Source organism: Boleophthalmus pectinirostris, unplaced genomic scaffold, assembly GCF_026225935.1.
Source record: "Boleophthalmus pectinirostris isolate CB_2022bp ecotype Guang Dong unplaced genomic scaffold, ASM2622593v1 HiC_scaffold_8, whole genome shotgun sequence".
Taxonomy (NCBI): Eukaryota; Metazoa; Chordata; class Actinopteri; order Gobiiformes; family Gobiidae; genus Boleophthalmus; species Boleophthalmus pectinirostris.
This window is the reverse complement of record NW_026571515.1, coordinates 25,758,771-25,781,217: the sequence shown is the minus strand read 5'-3', so window position 1 is coordinate 25,781,217 and position 22,447 is coordinate 25,758,771. Positions and strand designations below refer to the sequence as shown.

At 40.2% G+C, this 22,447-nt stretch overlaps 4 protein-coding genes across 5 annotated transcripts in view; 3 read left to right on the top strand and 1 right to left on the bottom strand.

The window, feature by feature from the left end:
• Positions 1-7,917: 7,917 nt before the first annotated feature.
• Positions 7,918-13,030, bottom strand: wnt1 (wingless-type MMTV integration site family, member 1). The gene is made up of 5 exons (XM_020929846.2): positions 12,921-13,030; positions 10,187-10,302; positions 8,902-9,155; positions 8,509-8,774; positions 7,918-8,420 (listed from the first exon to the last, which is right to left on the bottom strand). The coding sequence occupies exons 2-5, from the start codon at positions 10,285-10,287 to the stop codon at positions 7,929-7,931; spliced, it is 1,113 nt and encodes a 370-aa protein (XP_020785505.1). The 5' UTR covers positions 10,288-10,302; positions 12,921-13,030; the 3' UTR covers positions 7,918-7,928.
• wnt10b (wingless-type MMTV integration site family, member 10b) lies at positions 12,554-16,062 on the top strand. The gene is made up of 4 exons (XM_055166004.1): positions 12,554-12,735; positions 13,123-13,385; positions 13,491-13,936; positions 14,206-16,062. The coding sequence occupies exons 1-4, from the start codon at positions 12,662-12,664 to the stop codon at positions 14,704-14,706; spliced, it is 1,284 nt and encodes a 427-aa protein (XP_055021979.1). The 5' UTR covers positions 12,554-12,661; the 3' UTR covers positions 14,707-16,062.
• Positions 16,063-17,439: 1,377 nt separating this feature from the next.
• arf3a (ADP-ribosylation factor 3a) lies at positions 17,440-21,143 on the top strand. Of its 2 annotated transcripts, XM_055166005.1 has the most exons (6): positions 17,545-17,582; positions 17,704-17,811; positions 18,567-18,748; positions 18,821-18,931; positions 19,477-19,601; positions 19,685-21,143. In XM_055166005.1, exons 3-6 carry the CDS (start codon positions 18,601-18,603, stop codon positions 19,844-19,846), a joined length of 546 nt encoding a protein of 181 aa, XP_055021980.1. In that variant the 5' UTR covers positions 17,545-17,582; positions 17,704-17,811; positions 18,567-18,600; the 3' UTR covers positions 19,847-21,143. The 2 variants fall into 2 exon arrangements, with proteins under 2 accessions (XP_020785245.1, XP_055021980.1); XM_020929586.2 differs by lacking the exon at positions 17,704-17,811 and having other exon boundaries at positions 17,440-17,582.
• A 906-nt stretch (positions 21,144-22,049) lies between these two features.
• The window catches only part of LOC129412345 (extended synaptotagmin-1-like), a 4,712-nt gene continuing 4,314 nt past the window's right edge, over positions 22,050-22,447 (top strand). The window contains exon 1 of the mRNA XM_055165909.1: positions 22,050-22,412. Coding sequence (XP_055021884.1) covers positions 22,050-22,412 — 363 coding nt within the window. The remainder of the gene's footprint in view (positions 22,413-22,447) is intronic.

Here is a 22,447-nt window from a genome sequence, read left to right as displayed (position 1 = left end):
GGACAGTGTGGCAACTTGGCAAGAGCATTGGTTTTAAGAAGCATGTCCATTGCCAGACCAATGATTTTATCTGGCTATATCATGGCTCTATATGCACCTTATCTTTGTATTGGATGTTTGGTAGTTTCATCATGTTGGTTAGTCAACAGCTTGAGCTCATTTGTTGACTAAATAAAGCAAATGTTAAGTAATTTGTTAACACCGATGAAACAAAAATATTATTTCTGCCAACTTTTCTTTTGCTTATTTGAACAGACGTTTTACCGCCACCGTGTGGTCGAGGCTCCTGGCCTGTCGGGGTTATTTAAAATTCGTTGAGAGCTCATTCTCCATTGACTGGGGGCTTTACAAATGAAAAGATCACATTTATTGCAAACATAAACAACTCCCCCAATGGTTTAGAATTTCGTAGTCAGTGAGTCTGCAGAATGCACTCATGGAGCTACTGCAGAGTCTTGTTGTGGTGGATCATGTAAACCGACAGGGGGCACACTACACCAGGACAGTTAGTAGCTCCGGCGCTATATATGGAAGTATCCATCACTGTGGCTGCCGTGCGTTCGTCTCATAGACTGTAAATATCGTTATACAATCTATGGATCGTCTGAGTGAGGTCTGCACAACCATAATATTCTACTGTCTTGTCTTTACTAAATTAATGTGTAAATTATTTAATTAACAAACTGGGATTATTAATATAATCTACAAAGTCTCAAAACTAGGGCATGCATCTGTTGTTTTAGCATTGGTAATTGTAGCGTACAACGTTTCTTTTGCTGTAGCCAATTTATTTTGTTTTTTGTTTTTGACATTTGAACATGTTTGGCTCCACAGTTACTATTTGGGCTTGGTACTTAAAGAAGACAACACCAACAGATGGCGCCAAAGGAACCATAAAGTAGGTAAAATAGAAAATGTTTTAGCAAGCCAAGTGGAAATAGGTCTTTATCTTAGTAATGCGCATGAACGCTAACGCTTATGATTTCACAAATAATCTAGCCCTCATATTTTCTCAACATGGAAACAGTGTACCAGACACGTTGGACGAATCATGTTTTATCCACCTGATGTAGATTTTTCCCTCTGATTACAAATGCTTTTAATTGCCATCTGTACCACCTCAATATCATTTAAAATTGAACCAGATGAAGCCAAACTTAATTACTTGTTTACATACCAAAGTACATCTGAAGGAACTATAGGCGCAAAGAATAGTAACAAGTTGTGTGAGTCTCAGTCTGCCTCCCCACACAGAAAACCACTGTTGAGCTACTCTACTCTTCCCATATGTTGTTAATTGACTCAGTCTTTGTGACATTTCAATTATACAAGAATGTGAGGATGGCAAATGGGGACAAACTGACTGTGAGTTTGTAGAGGAGACCTACGGTAAGTTTTAATATAAAGACAGTTTCCTTTCTTATCTTTCTGTAGTCAGTGCTACATCTTAAAACTCTATTCGTCAACCCAGTATTGGTAATCTTAAACATATTCTAATTTTGTTTACTGGGGAAAGTCATAATAGATGTAGTTGTGGGGATAGTTATAGCAGCTATATTTGTATGATCGTCAGACAATTACACCCAGTAATATAACAATAATTCTAATATTGTAGTTTTTAGGATGCTAAAATGAATCCCAAAGCTGTTAGAACTAGACATGGCATACCTCTGGAAGTGATTAGACCCCTAAACTTTGGTGCATATATTGCATTTAAACAACGAAGGGTGGGACCAATATTACATGTGTGTGAGCGGTAAAAAGAAAGAAAAAACGTGTGTTTGGAAGAGAGGAGAGAGAGAGAGGGAGAATAGAGAGTTGGGCGTCTCTGTTATGCAAGCAATCCTCAGAATGCATGTAGATCTGGAGATATGTGGCTCCTGTGGTTGGCTGTCCCCTATGTCACTGCCTTTAAAAACAGATGCCAACAGAAATGTCTTCTTTACAGGCCTTGGCAGCCACATGCTCTGGATAATGTGGATGGAGCTGCAGAAGAAAAGCTTTTGTGTGCACAGACAAACATGCACAGTCATACATTCCTTATGAAAGTGAAATGTACTTTTCTCATTTCCCAAAAATATAACATATTGGGTGGATAATTTTTTTGACCACATAAGCTGTATCCATTAGCTGTTGAAGTAGTCATATCTCACCAGGTTGCCAAAGATGAGTGTATGTTGTGGCATCTCAGTTTCCAAAGTTGCTGTAAGATGAATTAGATGAGATTTGTGTACAGTCTTTGTTTGGAGCTGTGAACCAACGTCTGAACAATGATGTATGTCTCCGTCACATCCAGTCACAGAAGAATGTGTCATAGTCCCACTCTCTTAAACCACTCTGATTCTAAAGTGCATCAGAGAAACATTCTTGTATGTCTGTGTCAGTGTTGAACACTCACCCATGGCTGCTGTACAATACAACTCATAATTAAAACCAACTATCAACTCAGATCTATCTTCCCCTGTTTCAGTAATACAACAGGTCAATAATCCCATGGTAGAGTTACACATGTACAGCAGACCGTTTTGGGACGTCTTGATCTGTAATTTCAAATAGAGTTTTATTCTATATATTGTTCAGCTCTTGATTAATATTGAATTATAATGCTATTATATGAATGTTAATGGCTAACATTCATAATATCTATCACCAAAAATCACCAAAATGTGGTTTTGCCTATAGGGGAAGTGCTGTAAATACTGTAAGTACTGTAAAGGTGGCACTAACTAATAATTTCAAATTAAACTTCTCTCAAATCAGAATCTGAACAAATACAATTTAGCAGAAATATGCAAAGCTATATGCTGTTTACGTAAAATCAAATGCAATCAAACTGTCTGTTGTCCAGTCGCTTAGAAACTTAATTTAATCATCTATATATAATGGGTCTTAATTGAACATTGCTGCAGTGTACCCAGAATGTTTACCTACTAAACCCTATCTATCATTTCAGTTACCTGCAAGACTTGTAGTTCTCACTATATGGCATAATTGTTTTATTGCCTTTTTTATATTTAGTTGAACAGGAAGTGTTTCGTCTGTTAGCTTCGCAGATGTTTTATATTAATGTCTAACTGTCTTTTATATAAGCCGTTATTCAAATATCTGTTTGCATTGCTCTTACAGGCCAAGAAATATTACCCTTTTTGACAAAGGTGATTGATTAATAATGATAATGGTGAGGTGATTGAATTATATTGATAATAATACATTCTTGGGCTCTAGAGTAGGGTTAGGTTCCATCAATTTGAATAAATTCTTAAAGAGTGAAAGAATACATAGATCTAAGTGCCTTCTAACTCTCTTGCTATCATTATAACAAAACCTTGTGTATTTGATGAAGTTCAATCTGTCATACCTCTACTACAGGGCTTCCTCTTTGTGCTGGACACAGGCACCACTGAGCCTGACCACAGGCACCAGACTCTCAGCTCTAAGTGCTAAAGCGGTCTATCCACACCCTGATTCACAATAGTGTGCTGAAAACCGGAACAACCAAAAGCAGTGGTTTGGAGTTGTCTGGACTGGTTTCTGCCCTGTTGTCATCTCTTTATAAAGTCAGATCAGTGAGTAAATTCTGAAAAGACATTTAACCTCTTTTAATAAGTCCCATTTTTAGTGTTTTCACATAGCCATAGGTATGCAATAAGGTGATTTTTAGATGAAACAGAGATTCTGAAGTTTTAAGTAGGGATGGTCTGGACACCAGTATCCAATCTTTGTGTTGTTATTGTGGCCTAAAGCTGTTTAACCAAAATGTAAAGATCACAGATTAGCTTTTGTTAAGCTTTATTAAAACCAGGTTATACCCAGTGAGCTGTAGCTCTTTTGTAAGGGTGAATGATTGACCTCTGTTAAAAATAATAACAACATATATTTATCTGAGACAGAATAATCAGTATTGTTTTTTGAAGATTATGAAGACATACAGCCACCTCTTAAAAGGAGAAAGTGACAGAGATATTTGCAAAACAACAAACAAACATGTATCATATATATTAATGATTGGCAAAAAAAATCCCACAATATTACCAATAGCAATATTAATTATATTGTCTCTAATTTATAACTTTGTATGCCACAGTTAAAAGTTAATGGTTAAGTTAGAAAATCAAACTCTGAAACAGTCCTTGGTCAAGCAAGCAAATGGATAACTGTTGCAAGGCATCCTCTATACTTAGATGCTCCTTCCGAACATGGAAACTTGAAATTTGATATCATGTCGTTCCTTATCAGTAATTTTCAGTAGGAGTATGTCTCTGTATCATAAAGTTGGTATGAAACAGGAAAGAACATCTTAAAATAGCCCCTTGTAAACCTTAGCCCACTGCCCTACTCGTTAGTGGCCATTTCCATAATTATGACTTTACTTGTCTCTGGTCTGACAGGTCATGGCAGGCCTGTGGATGATGAAGTGATGGAGTTGTTAGGAGGCCTAGCCCTTTGTGATGCTGGGTGGCTGTTACTCTGGAGTTGCCATCTGCCATAAAGGTCAGTTGCTAGGTGATGATTCTTCTGGACACTGTCTGCCTCCCAGCTGCCATCCACTCACCCACACAGAAGGACACACCGCACGGGCGCACGCTGAGTTTGGAATGTGCAAAAAAGTCACGTATGTACAAATATGCACACGCATGCATGCTTTCTTCTTCATATGAAGTACAACAAACACCAAACATTGACTCAGTTAATGTTGTCTGTGTTCTGTCTGTGTGTGTAAATAATAATTGTATTGTTGTAGTTTAATTCATTCTTATTTATTTATTTATCTTCTTCTGCTACATGTCATCCTCAGTAACACTGGGTTTAGATAAAAAAAAAAAAAAAAGTATATCATCTCTGTTTCATGATTGTTCACCTGATTGGACAAACAATTTAAAATATTCTATATAGTGAAAAATGTGTGTATTATGTTCATGTATATTTGTTATGTTCTGGCAAATCATTTGTTTTGCGCTCTGCCTGTCACTGTATGTTCTCCTCACTTTGTGTTTTCCTCTCACCTCCAACATGCTTTCTCCTTTGCTCTTCTTCAGAAAATGAATTTTGTAAAGAGGTTCTGTTGTTTCTTATTGTGTACCCCTCTCTACACGCTGCCTGCTTGCCTCCTGGCAGCCCCGTGTGTCAAAGGTGGCTTCAGGAGAACAGACTGTGGGAACAGCCGGTTAGCCTCCTCAAGGTCCCCTGCTCCCCAACCAGAGGGGCTGCCATCAATCCAATGCTCCCCCTGCCCCAGCATACACACCAACAAACACACAAATGCCCAACCAAACACACATTCATAACACAAAGAGTGCGACGCTAACACCCTCTCCCAATAATCCTCGGAAGCAATTTCATCTCGACTCGGGTGGCGGCCCATTGTCGCCAGCCCCTTCAATCTTTCCTTATTAACTCTCGCTTTGTCCCACATCCGAGCTTCAGGACTCATCTCTCCTACATTCCTATCGGCGCTGCTCCCAGCACTCCCAGGCAACCTCCATTCGCTAATCTCACCGTGTCCCCCCACCAGCTACCCCACCCCAAGAAACTCTTGCCGCTGTCTTTCCAAACCTGCCGATCACCTACTTACAGGCTGAGGTAGGAGCATTAACTCCATGGGCGCTCTGAAGGCAGGGTGTGAAGGCGGGGTGTGTGGAGGGGAGGTGTCCACAAAGTGACTCCAGCCCAGACAATTAGAACAATGAGCCAGGTCTGTAGGGGGCTAACTCACTGCGTCACGCCTGGACGGTGGGGTATTTTGTCAGTTTAATGAATTGTCCGTCAGGCCAGGGCCATATCGCAGGCCGCGCAGGGAGCGACCAGCAGGGACCCAGACACTAAGTCGGTATTTATTACACTGCCTTTGTCACTAATTGAGCTAATTATCACTGACTCCTTAGCACTCCCACAGGCTGCACCCCCTACACAGTCTGCAGCCACTGTCCTACTCCACTCTCACGCATGGGATTTGAACTCTTGTCTTCTTCTACATCTAATCTGTCTAACAATTTTGCTCAATCTTTTTGAGTGCATTCATTTATGTAAAATTGCTTCTAGTACACTATTCAGTAATGCATTTGAGATGCCTAACAATATAAGAAAATTATGATAACGTGATAGAATTAATGCTTAGTAAGATCTTGTGCAGTGATGATAAATTACATTTATACCAGATCTTCCCACAAACAACCTCATTTATAAACATTTGGGACATATGCACAATTAATATTTTGACATTATTTGATTGGGTTGATCTATCGCTTATGTAAAAATGTAAAAAGAACCAACCAAACAAACAAAAAACTACTGATCACAGTATTTATTCTAATATAATTGCAAGTTGGAATTGTCAGGGAGTTTGTAATTTACCCACACAAATACTGAATTGAATCTTGAATTATCATCTCAGTTTTAGGACAACAATGAAAACTTTATGCACAGTGGTGGTCAGTATTGTAGGTGGGATGACTGAATATGATTTCTTGTCAGTATTGGGCAAATGAGCCTCTGCTTCCAAGTGCTGTAAATGTATACTGTATAAAGTAGGGGGTTGTGGCTGGATAAGTAGCCTCTGTGGTTGGGGGCACAGATGCAGAAATGTTTTGTGAGCTGCAGAAAAGGGCTGCTTTAGACTAAGTAATAGGATTAGGCAAAGGACACCCAGGGACAGGCTTATATGTTCACTTGGATGGTTGTCTAAACTTTCCAAAACACATTGTATACTGGGCTTTGTCATCTTTTAGCATCCATCCACACTGGTTAATTGAAAATATAAACTTTATTTTTTTATTATTTAATACAAAAGGAAGTCTACATTTCTAAAACATTTTTATCCCTTCCTACGGAAATAAATATTTTGTATTTATTTACACATTTAAAAAGTAGATATTCAGTGCATGACCACATACATTACAGAATACAAGCTGATGTTGAAAAAAATACTGATTCAATGCCTGGTTTACAGTTATTGAGGTGCATGTTACCCATCTTACACATGACACCATTATAAATACATTTATATTTTAATATTTACAGCATTTTGGTTCTCTTCGTTCATAACCATAAGTAATAGATTTTTGGTGGAGCCATTTGCTACATCAATATCAGTGTACTAATTCCTCTTACATTACACTTAATAGTGACAATAGAGCTGATGTTGAAGGCTGTTAACAAATGATTATTTATTTTTGCCTGACACTTGCCAAACTAGCCCTTTATGTCATCATATTCAGTGCGTTGATAATACATTCAAATCAGCCTCAGTAAGATTTCTGGTTATGTCTAAATTTCAGTTTTTCTTGGCAGTTTTTGTTTCCAGTTGGGTAACAACAAGACCATCATGTGGTAAGTTCGAGGAACTGTAAGGAGTTAAGGTGTATTCAGCTCCAGAGAAATCTAAACACACAGACCCAAAGTGGTGAGGAAATTGTAAGAGTTTGGGCTGTATCCTATGCCTAAGAATACAAGTAAGGTCTGAGGGCATCCCTTGGTAGATATACTTAAGGAGCCAAGCTTCAGCTAAAGAAAACAAAACCTGGATTTTCTTAACTATCTGTCCGCTTGTTAGAGGACTTCACCAGTTTATGAGAACATGTTTGTGGCTCTGTGGCCACAGAAACATCTGTAAAACATTGTGTCCAGTCTTTGGCCGTCGTGGGAGAGGCTGCAGTACTACCTGGGTACAGCAATCAATTCTGGACCACATAAACCTCTGTTTACGCCATTCCTATTTATCCACAGTGTAAACATGGGACGAGTGGAGAATGTCCCCTTGATATGGATCATAAATGTTGTCTTGAAATACCCTCCTATTAATGTGAAGCACCAAGGTGGCGTTAAAGCACCTACAACATCTGGATACCCTGTTGAAGTACATTAGAGGCCATCGCTGCCCACCATTTAACCATTAAGTTTATCTTAATAGATGATAAAAAAGAGACTTGAAATTATAGACACTGGTGTAACGTCCGTGTGCTGGTGCAGTTGAGGCAGCTGACGTGACAGCACCAGTGAAAAGTGCAGTGGCAACGCTCCGTCACACTCTCAGTCCGTGACTTATATCCACGGCCACAGCACAGCAGCTCACAGCCATCTAGACCAGGAGAAGAGCTGTTACATGTTCTTCCAGAGGTGCCTACAGTGCCAGTCTTCCCATTATAGGAACAAAAATTTGGAGATTTCTCAAAGTACACCAGGTCCATGGCAGAAGGAGCTTTATGAGCTGAGTTTTCAGGTTCCAAATGTCGTGGGTCGGCTCTATGAGAGGCTCTGTTGCTCCCCCTGTTGCCATACACTACTCTGGATGCACCATCAAAACGATCCTTTAAGAAGTCTCCTACTGTGCGAAAGTTGGGCAGGCGCATCCAGCAGGTACGAACAGTACAAGAACCTGACATTCCATGGCATTTACACTCCTGGTGCATCTCTGATGACACAGTCTGCATGAAAAAAAAGAAAAAAAGAAACATTACTTTTTGGAAAGGTCAATGAAATACTTTTGGAATCCTCTGTTCTGTCTTTACTCACCATTCTGCCCGCTTCGTTGTTGTGGAGGTTGGTGAGGTAGCGGAGGTCCCGGCCTTTCTCACTGGAGTCCACAAATTCGCGTGTGAACATACGGCCAAAGTCCACATTGTCACTGCAACCTCCCCAGTGCCAGTCGGGCCCCCCAGGACCTCTGCGGCGATAATCACACGTACATGACTCTATGGCTCCCTCTGAGCAGGAGCGGGCTACAGCATGGGTCACCCCTGCACTCGTAATGGCAAATACAAATGCTGTTTCCCGGCAACCTGAAGAAACACAACTTCAATTAAGATTTCCAACTAAATCATATACACAGTATTATATTGTTTAATGATAAACAGTTTATCGTCCCGTCCCAAATCATCCAAATATCCCCTGATAACAGTGGCTCACCACGGTTGACAATTTTGCCAAATATTGCTGGGCTGTGGGTGGTCGGGCAGTTCCAGCGGCGGTTGCGGAATTGCCACTTGCACTCTTTTATGGCAGTGTGCAGCCCAGCAGCGATGGCATGTAAGATGCCAGGATTCTGCCGAATCAGTCGCCGTTGGCGTCGACTCAGCAGAGCCAGGCTGGGGTCTAAGACAAGCTGAACATTCTTGGAGTTAGTGAGCAGGTTGGAAGATGAAGCCACATTGACAATCCCCCTGGACACAACATAAGGAAAATCTGAACTTCATTGAATAGCTTATTTTGGGTCAATAAAAAAATAAAATAAATGATATATGTATATATATATATATATATATATATATATATATATATATATATATATATATATATATATATATATATATATATATATATATATATAAAATAAAAAATAATAATATTAAGCCATAGACAGATACATAAAAACTTTATCTTGACAAACTCAAACAAATATGACTATAATAAATAATAAAGAATACATTTGTATAATATTGGACTAATAGAATCACACTAACCACTAATAGGCCCAGGAATTTTTTCCATTGTATTTTTAGGCAGGTGTCTCTTAAGCAAATGCTATAAATTCCCAATTTCATTGTAAATTTATTTAGGCTTATTGGAAATGTACCATAACGTATAATATAACCCACCGTGCGTCATGGCCTTGTATCTATATGATAAAAAGGCATAGGCCTAATGCTTGGATGGCCTTAACAGAGATCAACAACAAGTAGGGCCTAGAGGCGTTGTGGACGCTGCTTATTACTAAAGTCTTGCTTAATTTACTTTAATTGATATACTTTAAAAAGTATGCGCACTTATACCCTTGTCAAAAATCTTGAATAAGTGTTGTCAACAGGTTTCAAGCTCAAACTGCTGCAGAATTAGGCTACCAAAACATTGGGTAATTATGTAGCCTAATTAATGTGGCCTATAAACAAGTAGCTTTAGATTAAGAATTATTTAGAAACCAATAATTTGTGTTTCATTTTTCCAATCAAAATAATGCATGTGCAGATATTTTAAGCACACTAAACAACAGCAATGGTTCACGTGAAAAAACTGCACAGCTGAAGCCACATGCCTTAAAATCATGTGGTTGCTTTTATGTGACGAGTGCCAAAACCAACACATTATTTCGAGCCGCGAGAGCAGTACAAAGTCAAATGAAGCACTGAGCGCGTCTCCTAGGGTTAAAATTATCCTGATAAGTGAGTGCACCCTTTGGCATCTGTAGGCTACTCACCACCACCGGCCGCTGTTGTTGACGGCCCCAGTGCCCGAGAGCGAGGACACGAGCAGGATGCAAGCCGCTTTGACACTCAGCAACAGCACCAGGCTCTTCATTGCGTCCACTCCTCACTGCCCGCAAACGAGAGGTTTAATTCAAAATGTAAAAAAAAAAAACTCTAAAATGCACACACGAAAAAAATATAATAAAAAGAAATACATCAAGTTTATATACAAATATTAACTTAAATCTATTCAAAGGTTATCTTAAGCGACGTATGCACTGATAGATAATCACCCTATAAATTGAAGATGGTGGCGTAAGGTTCAAACTCACCAAGCACAGTCCTTGCGTAAAGAGGTAAAGACGCAGAGACCTTACTGATTTGAGTATGAAGAGGAGACAGGATGTTAAATGTCGGCAAGTGTCCAGGCAGGATGCTACTGCTGCTGTTGCCCTCCTCACTGTGTCTCGCTTATTGATGCTCTGCACAGCGCATTGAACGCGTGGGACAGTCCCGAAGACTTGATCCCCTCGGTGACTGATAGGCAACACATTCTTCTCTTATTGAGCGCTACGAGGGGAATAAAAAAGGGATTTGCTGCTCTCATCTCCCTCTGTTTTTTCCGAGCCTTTTCAATAGGATTGGAGGGAGGGATAGTTAATGCTCTTCATAGGGTGCACAATGAATAAGGAAACACAACATGGTCTTAAAAAGACAAAGAAAAAAATAGGACAATCCTTGAAGTTGCGCATAGACTTGTGGAATCTCACGGCCATCACATCACTGTTCACTGTACGATGCAGGGGAGTTCTTCCCAAGCGCCCAGGAGTGCACTCTGCCACAGATGCTGTAGGCACGCCCGTTTTTGTGCGTCGTAGTTTCTTTTGCTGTCACGGTACAAATATGAGAATCTAAAATTGCCCTTTTTGCCCGATGGTTGGATTAGCCTACTCCCTAACCGCATCTACTCCTCCTCTCTCCAAACATGCTCCCAGAGTCTCTGACTAAGGGCATTTTCAGACTTTGCAACATAAATACATTTAGGCCATGGAAAAAACAACACATGCATAGTATTATAAATAGCCAAAATCAGACTGAAAATGTTATTTTCTAAATAGGTTGATATAGGCAATGATGGACCCGGTAAGAGAGGATGAGTGAGTTAGAATATTACCATCCCAACATCTGGCCTACAGACCTCCATTGCTGCACATGTATCCATGCAGTGCAATCACATCTTGAGCCATTTTGCGGCATCTCCATCTAACCAAACCAGGAGCAACCCTAACAGCCACCAGACTTCTCCATAGCAGCCTGCTGCTGAGCGGTGTCTTATGTGACATATCCTAACCAATTTGCATGGTCCACTTTAGTCAGCACCGTGGCTGCAGCCTACAGCCTTTCTCTGTCTCTTTTTGTGATGACAGTAAAAGGAAGTGGGCTTTTGTAAAGGGCTTTAATGGTAGCGCCCTACGTTTTTACTGCAGCCTCTAAAAAGGTGCTCATATGAGTTTCCTGAAGCAGTCATGCGACACAGAGCAGATTAGAGATTCAATCCGGATAAAGGGGGCCTTTTATATACAAATCAACTTAAAATCACTTTTTAAGCCACTTAGATATACACGCCAAAGCAGAATGCTAATGCACGTTTCATTGCTGTAGGTTGGTGAATGGAAGGAGATTAAATGAATTGGTGTCACTATGCGAACCCTGTTCTGTGGAGGTTTAACTTAATTTTATTAAAGTAGCCGGGACTAGTGTATGATTATGCCCCATGTTGTTTGCACCATTCCAATAGCCTATAGGCCTACCTATAATTTAATTAAAATACAATTTAACTTATCATACAATAATAAAGGTGCTCGATCAGATTGTAAAGCTCGTACATGATGTGCAAAGGCTGATGAAATGAAATAGCCACTAATTAGTGGGAGGAGAGGGGTGCACGGTGTGAGGGGTCATCACAGAGCCGGGCGCCTGCTGCTTTTCTGGCGTTCAGTTGGAGCCGTTGTTCCCCTCAGAAAGCTGTATGCTTTTTTCTGATATTTCATATTAATAATGCATTAATGTTTGAAAAAATAAGTTTAACCATTTAAAAAATATATATATTTACTGCTCATGATTGTTTTGCAGTTACGTTCAAGTACATAGTGGCTGTGCGTAACTTTAGTTTGGAAGACGTTTTGACACTTGAGACATATGTTACATCCAAAACAAAACAATGAGCAACTGTCAGTCCAATTTTTATATCGGCCAATATTTAGCAAACAGCCGCCCGTTGAGGCATCTCCCCTCCCCTCTTTCTTTCCCCCTCCCGTTTACGCGTCCCCGAGTTTCTCTGTTCTCCTTCTTCAGTCTTCGCTCGTTTGGCGGTGAATCGATAATACTTTGCTCTTCCTCAGTTGTTAAAGTCCACTTATTTGCTGTTATTAACAAGACTGGGGAACACGTGTTTTAATGTCACGTCGCGAAAGAATTCTAACAAAATGGAGCTATCAAACAAACTCCGTTGGGAGCAACTCCTGATTTTGGCAGCAGCGCTTATGTCACCTGCGGTAAAGTAAGTGCACTTGAGAAAGTCTGAGTTAGATGTTCACGCGGTTGAGTGGTCGTGGTCGTGGCTGGCTGTGTTTGTAAATAATTACCTTCTGTTGTCTCTAGTTTCTTTATTTTCAGCCCCTTAATAATTACATTATCCGTGGTTGATTTTTTAGGTTACCAGTAGGTAGCTACATTTCAACTTACGTTTATCGTAATTATTTCCATAATTGCTCTCACCGACATTGGTATTTTTTAAGAGCTGATGTTTTCTTAATCATTAATTTACTATCTAAGCGAGTCCAACTTCTTTCCATCACCACTCAGTGGGTTTAATGAACTGACAAATATAATGACTCATCCACCCACTCCACACCTCCAAAATCTAAGCTTTTTTCTTTCTGTGCAGGGTGCTGTGTAATGACATCCTCAGCCTGAAGGTGGCAGGAGACCCAGTGCTCACCCCTAACTCTGTTTGCCTGAGGCTTCCAGGCCTTAGTAAGAGGCAGATGAGAATCTGTGTTCGCAGTCCTGATGTCACAGCCTCTGCCCTGCAGGGCATTCAGGTGGCTCTACACGAATGCCAGCATCAGCTCCGTGATCAACGCTGGAACTGCTCAACATTGGAGGGTCAGGATAAACTGCCCCACCACAACATCATCCTCAACAGGGGTGAGAGTCTGAGGCAAGCTGATAATGGAACAGATGAGTATGTAGGGTAACACAGGTTAAACCAGCATTATGATGAAGTCTAACATTACTGCTGCTTTGTTCTAGGTTTCCGTGAGAGTGCCTTCTCACTGGCTCTGCTGGCAGCAGGTGTGGCCCACTCTGTGGCCACAGCGTGTAGTATGGGTAAACTGCGGGGCTGTGGCTGTGAGGCCAAACGCAGACTCGACGATGACAAGATTCGTCTAAAACTTTCTCAGCTGCAGCTGCAGACCCTGCAGAAGGGTGGGGTGGGCAGGCCACGTACACTTCCTGCTGAGATGACTGGTCTCCATGGCAGCCTGCCTTCTCACCTTCACGCTACTCATCCTTCAGTTATCCTTAAGACTTTACCCAATGAGCTGAGCTCTATGCAGGAGACCTGGGAATGGGGCGGCTGTAGTCATGATGTTCAATTTGGGGACCGTTTCGCCAGGGACTGGCTCGACACTCGAGGGTCTCCCAGGGATATCCACGCCCGAATGAGAATGCACAACAACAAAGTCGGGCGACAGGTGAGATTTACTATTGTGCTGTCATTTATAGTAGTGGTTCCCAACCTGAGGAGTGGGGTCGCCAGAGGTCATTGGTTGATGTTTGTCTGAAATAAATGCTTGTTTAGAATATTCTTGATCATGCAATGCAACTGTGGGGGACAGTTTTTGGTCTGGGGGCTCCAGAATGTTTCATGAACCCGTAAGGTGGGTTTCAAGGAAAAAAGCTGAGAACCAATTTAAAAGATTTTCAGTATTACAATTCCTAATTAGTTCTGCCTGCTCCACAGATAGTGACTGACAACATGAAGAGGAAATGCAAATGTCACGGAACATCAGGGAGCTGTCAGTTCAAAACCTGCTGGCATGTGTCACCAGAGTTTCGGCTTGTTGGTGCTATACTCAAGGAGAAATTTTTATCTGCCATTTTTGTCAACTCTCAGAACAAGAACAATGGTGTTTTTAACCCACGATTCGGGAATAGTGCAAGAGGAAGCACTGGAGGATTTAAGGGAGGTCGGCGCCGCACTATGTCTAGAGAGCTGGTGTACTTTGAGAAGTCTCCAGATTTTTGTGAATATGACCCATCTGTAGACTCTCTGGGTACACAGGGTCGCACCTGCAACAAGACCAGCTATAACACAGACAGCTGCAGCTCATTGTGCTGTGGCCGGGGACACAACATTTTAAAGCAGACTCGAAATGAACGTTGTAATTGCAGATTCCACTGGTGCTGCTACGTGTTATGTGATGAGTGTCGTCTCACGGAATGGGTCAATGTGTGCAAGTAGAGAGGAGTTGTGATAACTGCATAGTTTTTTCCACTTGTGTAACCTTCCTGGTGACAGTTTATTCCACAGTTCCTCTTTTCACTCCATCATCTGGGATCTATTTTCTCTTTAGCCTCTGTTATTCTCAGAATGCCAAGTCAGAGATTGAATAGGTGACTCATGTCACTTGCCTCACTTTTGTGTTTTTAGACGCTGCTCTATCAAGCCTGGGTAACCCTTGTGTCACTCAAGCTGTTTGTGTAAATGTGTACAGTACCTGTTCATGCACTAGTGTATTTATGTAAATCTACATTCACTTTTATCTGAGCTGTTAAACCTACAGCATCCATGTCTGCTTATATGTTTTCACGATTGAGAGGTGTACAGTTTATATATTTTTTTTAGAGATTGAAATGTTATTGTTTATTTTTGTACCTAAATCTCAATACAAGACTGAACTACCAACGGCAAGTTATTCAAATACATTTCTTTGCATCGATATGTACATATTGCGGCTTATAGTTAAAAGCAATCCATGAGTGGTTGTATTGAAAATTCAGGGTTACCTTAAATTTATCCCACTGTAGGGATGATAAATTGACTAATGGACCCATTCTGAACAAATGCTGGTGAGTGTTCTGTAGCTGCGTCAATGGGGTGTAAGCTCTATGCTCTGTTTTAGGAGGTGCAAGGCTTTTTATGACCACTTTATGGAGATAGAAGAACTTTTTATGACTGTTTCTCTACAGTATGACTTTTATTTGTGAGGCGCATTAAATGACAGGAAGACAGGTCGTTTTAAATCATGGAATCTACCAGTCTGCTAGTATGATCATCCAAAAGGATCATCTGTCCTAGGTTCATATCCAAGGATTCAAAAACCAAGTGTGTCTGAGATTCTAATGATGCCAAATTCAAAGATTTACATTTTTCAAATGGCATCCCAGCAGTAGATAATTTGACTGCAGTTTGTAGATTAAAAATGTGGTCTGTGATTAATGAATATATTTCTACATTTTGATTTTAAAATTGTGGATAAAATATAAGTAACAAAAAAAAAAACTTTAAAAGGAAATGATATGGTATGCAGTTGCAGTTTGCTAATGTGTGATTGTTTGAACTTGTGACATTAGCAGACTTATTAAAAACATGCATGCAAGTAGCAGATTTCTGGTAGTAAAAGTGCACTTGTGTTTATTATGCTGCAGATGTAGTTTTCAGATGTCAGCACCTGAAGGATTTACTGTACTACTGCAATGTTAAGGAGATTCAGCCTGTCTCCTCTGTTTTGTATGGAGATGGTTATCTGCAGTGGGACATTCCCTTATTGCCAGAATGTGAATGTGTTATAAAATATTGTGACACTGGTCAAACTATGATGGGTGTACAGTGGAGCAATAAACTGGTATAAATGATAAGAATGCACGTATGGTTTCTTCATTTGTGTTGTTTGTCCCTGTAGCAGTTGCAAAAGGGGAATTTCCTGTCATTGTTCCCATATTGCATGTGCATGACAGATCTTGTGTTTAGTTTTTATCCTTTCGTATCACTTCTCCCCATTCTTTACCGTACAATCCTTCTCATGGAGCAGGCATGGACAAATGCAGAGCAACGCAATGGCTGCCGCGGAGTAATGACAACCAGACTTGGCTCAAATTAGAGAGAGAGGAAGTTATGAGAGATAAAAGTGACCCTCTTTGATTGACAGGATGATTATATGTATAAAGTAAGGCGATTTAGTGTGTTTAGTTGGATATGAAGATGTGGAGATATCCATACAGCCGGTATGCAGAACCAAGGGGGCAAACAGGGTACGACTATATGGAGAAGGGGGTGAATAAAGTGTACGCTGTGTAAATACATGCCTCAAAAACATCTGCTTCTCCACTCCCCTTTCATTTTTGATGTGGGACAGAGAGGAGAGCACAAGGAGCCAGCTACCCAGAACATCAAAGCCCCTGCCCTCAACGTGCAGGCCCTCATTAGTTCAGCTAGCAGAACCAACCATACTTGTGATTGTGTTTGCTAGGGTGCGCACTGGCAGACACTTCAGAGGAAAATGGGTCCTTTAAGTCATAACTCCCATGCACCCCACCTTCACATATACCACCACTACACCAAGCCCTCTCTAACCCACGTGTAACCCTCTCTCTCTCTCCCTCCAGTCCCTGCTCAGGCTCTTCCCAACCAGTCACTCCACCCCATAATCTGGTGTGCAGCTGCAAACATCTGCTCCCCTCCCTCTGCCTTCACCACTGAATTGATAAACACATCTATCACTAAACCACTAACTGACTCACCTACAACTTGTGCAAGATGGAATCTTCGATGGTCACATTTAAAACAGTTCTTCATTTTTTGTATACGGTAGAGTGATTAAGTTTCCGATACCTTGTTTTTAGGTGCCCAATACTGCCTCATTAGACTCTCACACAGTGGTACTCCCTTGGATTATCTTGGCATCCTATTACAGCCAGGTAATTACTTATTTATTGGGACAATTCCTATGTTAATTATTCAAATATGCATCCCTACACACTTTCAATACAGTTTTGTAATGCTATTAATATGAGATTTAATATAGCATGCAAGTGCCTTTAGTTTCTGTACATTTAATTTGTGCAATGGGCTTTTTATTTATTTTTTTAATCAAATATTTCTTTCCTAAGGTTATATGTTTATAAATGTAATAAATAAATACATTGTAAAAGAATTCTGACGAGCCCTAACGTCGTACCAAAAATATCATTAATAATCTTTGATGATAAAACATCAAGGTGTTCTAAACTCAGTTCTCGCGAGAATCCAGGGTCTCAGCTACACTGTCTCGCGAGAACCTTGTCGAGTCCTTTCCCTGAATCCAGCAGTTGGTGGCCCGTCTGCCTTATCGTGGAGGGGTAAGTGAATGAGATGCAAACAGTGACAATTTTGATAAACGTATATAGGCTACTTTTAAACAACCGCGGATGGTTATTTCTGTGTGCCATTCTAACAGTGTTCTATAATATCCTATAAAAGGCCGTGAATCGACGACATTAGGCCGAGTGGTGTCGTGACTGCATGAAGGGATTACAGCGCACAAATTCACACGGAAATATGTTTAATACTAGAGAGGAGGTGTAGCAGGTCAGTTAGCATCTATGGAGCATTTTATATCCTGCTAAAACATAAGTGCATCGCGTTTGCGCCTCTGGACCCAGCTTCATCCCCGAGGTGCAGGATCAGCCGACATCCTCTCGCTTTATGACATATGCATGAATGTCCTGCCTCTGCAGCTGTGCCAGGCTCTACTAGCTAGCATCGTCTGTGCTGTACATAGGGCTGTACACCAAATGATGTGTCCTACTGTATAGACCATGTTAATACGAATAGATATTATACGAAGTCAATTTTGCGCCGAAGTGAATGGAAATAGTGTTATGATATTGTGCTGTTTGATGTAATTATGGATCCATTATAAGCGTCCAGATGGCTATTATGTTGTATATTGTGTGTGTGTGTGTGTGTGTGTGTATATATATATATATATATATATATATATATATGTGTGTGTGTGTGTGTGTGTGTGTGTGTGTGTGTACACAAAATCAATTTTAGTTGTGAACAAAAGAAAACTGATAAAAAAAAATAATCGTAGCTTAATTATCTACCATAGTGGTTACTTTATGTACTTACAATCAGATAGGTCTATGATTTGTGTAACAACAGGTTTAAGGTTATGCTTGTGAGTTGTGGAGCAACTATGCCTTAAGATAAGAAATGACTTGAAGCAGCAATGGGGGTCATGTGATGAGTAAAATGTTGCATTTTTATTTCTGATAAGTTGCTGTGTTTTGTACATGATCTGACTTTTTACCCTTATGTCTGATGTCTTTTGTCAGTTCTGCAGCAACTTAGTGAAATAAAAACGTCATCATGGGGAACATCTTTGGAAATCTGTTAAAAAGCCTTATAGGGAAAAAGGAGATGAGGATTCTTATGGTAGGACTTGATGCTGCTGGGAAAACCACTATTCTGTACAAGTTAAAGCTTGGGGAAATTGTTACCACAATTCCTACAATAGGTAAGAGGTCCAGTAATACCAATTATATCATTCTACATTGAGGAATTACTTGTAACGCTGTGCTTTGTGTAGGTTTCAATGTGGAGACAGTGGAGTACAAAAACATTAGCTTTACTGTGTGGGATGTGGGTGGCCAGGACAAAATCCGTCCCCTATGGAGGCACTACTTCCAGAATACACAGGGTAAGCTACACTGCCATAAACTCTCATAATGCTCTTGGTGTGGGTCATGTTGGGGTTTACAATGTACAGGCCTCAGCACACGCTCACTAACACCTGGGGCCTTATCTGACTAACATTGCTCATGATGTCATTTACATTCAGTCTCCAGCTGTTTTATACTTATGTCTGAGTCATACTGAAAGCCTGGTGATGGTTGCCATTGTATTAAATTCTGTACAAGATGAAGATTGTGATGACATAAAACCCGTTTTTTTGTTTTTTTGGTTATGGTAATAAGCATCAATTAAGTGTTAAAAGGTTTAACCATGACCAAATAACTTATTGATACTGGCACAATATGCAGTAATTGTTGGGATTTAACGATGTGATCTCTGCAAAATAGCTTTCAAGTTCATCTATTTAACTTTTCTGCCTCCAACAGCCCCACCTCTTAAGAAAGTCGTATATATAGACAGTACAATAAACCAACCACCTTTCAATTGTTTCAATCAAAAATACTGTTTGTATTTAACTCTCGCATTTGCATCTTTAAATTGTGTGTGCAGGTTTGATCTTTGTGGTTGACAGTAATGATCGTGAGCGAGTAAACGAAGCCCGGGAGGAGCTTATGAGGATGCTGGCAGAGGACGAGCTGCGAGATGCTGTTCTGCTTGTCTTTGCCAACAAACAGGTACAAGACTTCAACGTGTCATTCAACTGTTATGTAACGACTGCTTCTGACATTATAAGTAACTCCAATACATATTTGTGCAGGATTTGCCGAATGCCATGAATGCTGCAGAGATCACAGACAAACTTGGCCTCCACTCTCTACGTCACCGCAACTGGTACATCCAGGCCACATGTGCTACGAGTGGGGATGGTCTGTACGAGGGCCTGGACTGGCTCGCCAACCAGCTCAAGAACAAGAAATGAGGGGTCCTGGGTCGTTAGTGTAGACGGAAGAGCCTGGTGCCAGCTCCAGGTAAAGATTATAATGGGTCTGTTTACATGTAGAGGCAGGACAGTTCCGAATGGTGATCTCTCCCTGAACTTATAATGTTACACTATATTATGCCTTTTCTTATTTATTTGAGTCTTGAATTATCTTTGCTATTTAATTAAAGTAAATAATGTGCAATATAGGTTTATACTGCACAGTATAAAATATATGGTTCTTAACAAAATGTTATTGTTTGGAATACTGACCACATTACCTTTTCAGATTTTTGTTTGTATTGAAATTTTTATCCAGATACTTGATGTGAATGATTAAGAATGTGAAAATAGTTTAGTGGCATTACAGCTAAACAAGATTACAATATCATTATCATTGTTCAAAGCCTATACATAATCAGAATAATGTAATGTGCATAACAGTGTTTTACTGTAATCCAGTTTTCCTTCTCAGAGTTATCTCAGTTGCTTAGGTTTTGTAATTGCTCTTATAATCTTCATAGAGTAGACAGTCTTTATTTTATTTTCTTGCAGATTGCTTTAAACATGTTAATTTATTGGTTATTTGCCTCTTTACAATCTTTTCCTTAAATTGTTATGTGCATAAAATGCTAAGGCAGCTGGTGAAAAAAACAGTGTATATTACGGCTTCCCTAATCTGCATGGAGATTCTACTTTGGCTCACAAGTTTGTAGGGGCTGTGAACTCCTGCAGGCCACTGCTTCAACGTGCCTGGCTCAGCATCAGTAAAGACCAATTGTTTGGGATATATAATGATGACTGAAGTGAAACAGGTGCTCTGCACAAGCTCAGTGTATTAAAAACTGCTATTGGCCGGCCTTGTAGAGAGCGATGCAGTGGAGCATGTGATTGGCAATATTAGAAATCTTGTAAGGTTTTGAATGTTTGTTGTAGTCTTTTAGTGAGAGCAGCAGTATTTTGCATTTAACATGGCTTTGATCCTAATTTATCCATCTGCGATAAGTGTGACTCTTTTGTTTTATGTGTTGCTATATCTCTGTTTCATGTGGCACAAAATAACTGCATTACTATTGTACAATTTGTAATGTTATGTTATTTCCTGTATTTTGTGTTTATCAACCAAAACAAAGTATTGCTTTTAGTAGTATTTATTTTTCTTTGTTTTTATGCCTAAGGTCCTACTGTGTACTGACACAAAACACACTATTAGGTGAAAAGATGTTGATCGTAATAAAACGTTAAGGCATGTTAATATTGCACAAGATCTGTAATAAAAGTGAATTGTCATTTCTCAGACTGTAGTCTAAATATCTGCTACTGGTTGAAAAACTGCTATACTGGATTAGTGTAAAGTTTACTAAAAACCTCTAATATGCAAAAGCATGCTTTTCTATGTCGGCTCCACTGTATATATATCTTCATGTAACATCTAAAATATACAATGGGATTAATGACCGTGATGTTAAACACGTGTAGATATTGAGGTTGATGTGTCCGACAGAGGGACTTGTTTGTGTGATGTGCTCTCTTCAGTTCAGTTTGCTGTGAACATTGTTTTGTGGCCTTCTATTGCCAGTTGTTGATTTATCTAACAGGTTTTTCTGTAGGAATGTCTAACATCCAGATACCCCAGCTACCATAACCCTGATAACATTCTGTAGTTGTGGCTAAATAATGTTTTCCTTAAAGTTTGCTGAGTTTGACATTGTAGAAATTTAGTAACACTGTAACATTCTCAGAGATCTATGGTATGACTGGATTAAATCAAATAATAAAAATAAAGAGCAAAGATGAACAAAATATGCTGCATATGTATTAAATTATTTCTGCCACTATGAAAAGGAAGGGCCAGTCATTGGAACTATTGTAAAATAGCAATCTACACATAAATCTGTGTATGTTATAGTATAATACAAAATATTAGAAAAACACATAATATGAAACTTAAGAGACACAATTGCTGTTTAGTGTGATAATATTATTATTTATCAATATTTTGTTTCTAAAAATCAGTATGTCTCAAAACTTGTTAATTGAACTCCTCTCTTCCCTGACTCGAGTAGGATGTAGATGTCTGTTGTCTTTCTCCCATGGCCTTTCCAAAGTGCTGTCATCAAGACCTTTTTGGCACAATCAGGTAGTTTCTCTGTTGAATTACATAGTTTGGCAGTTTGGCCTTGTGTGAGCCAATCACAGGTCCATGTCTGGGCAAGTGCTGCTGTGTATCCAGGGGTGTGACAGCAGTATGTGGGTTAGAGCTGCTCTTAGGGCCACTGGCCCCCAGGGCCTCCTGCAGGACAGCCACAATGGTAGCCCCAGGCCAGATGCCATAGCTGGGATTCCCACCCGTAACCGGGACGCCTTGGTCCAGGGCACAGACACACTGGCAGCAGCTCCACAATCAATTCATCAATCTCTGAGAGATGGCAACTGCAAAAGGCCACAGCAGTCACCCTCACAGTGGGCGCTGGACGAGACATGGCCACCAGGGATGACACTGGTGCTGACACTACGGAGGTATTGTGAAATCGCCAATTCTGCAGAAAGCACTGAGTCTGACCCAGCAACAAACAAACACTTCTTTTCATAAAGTAAGAA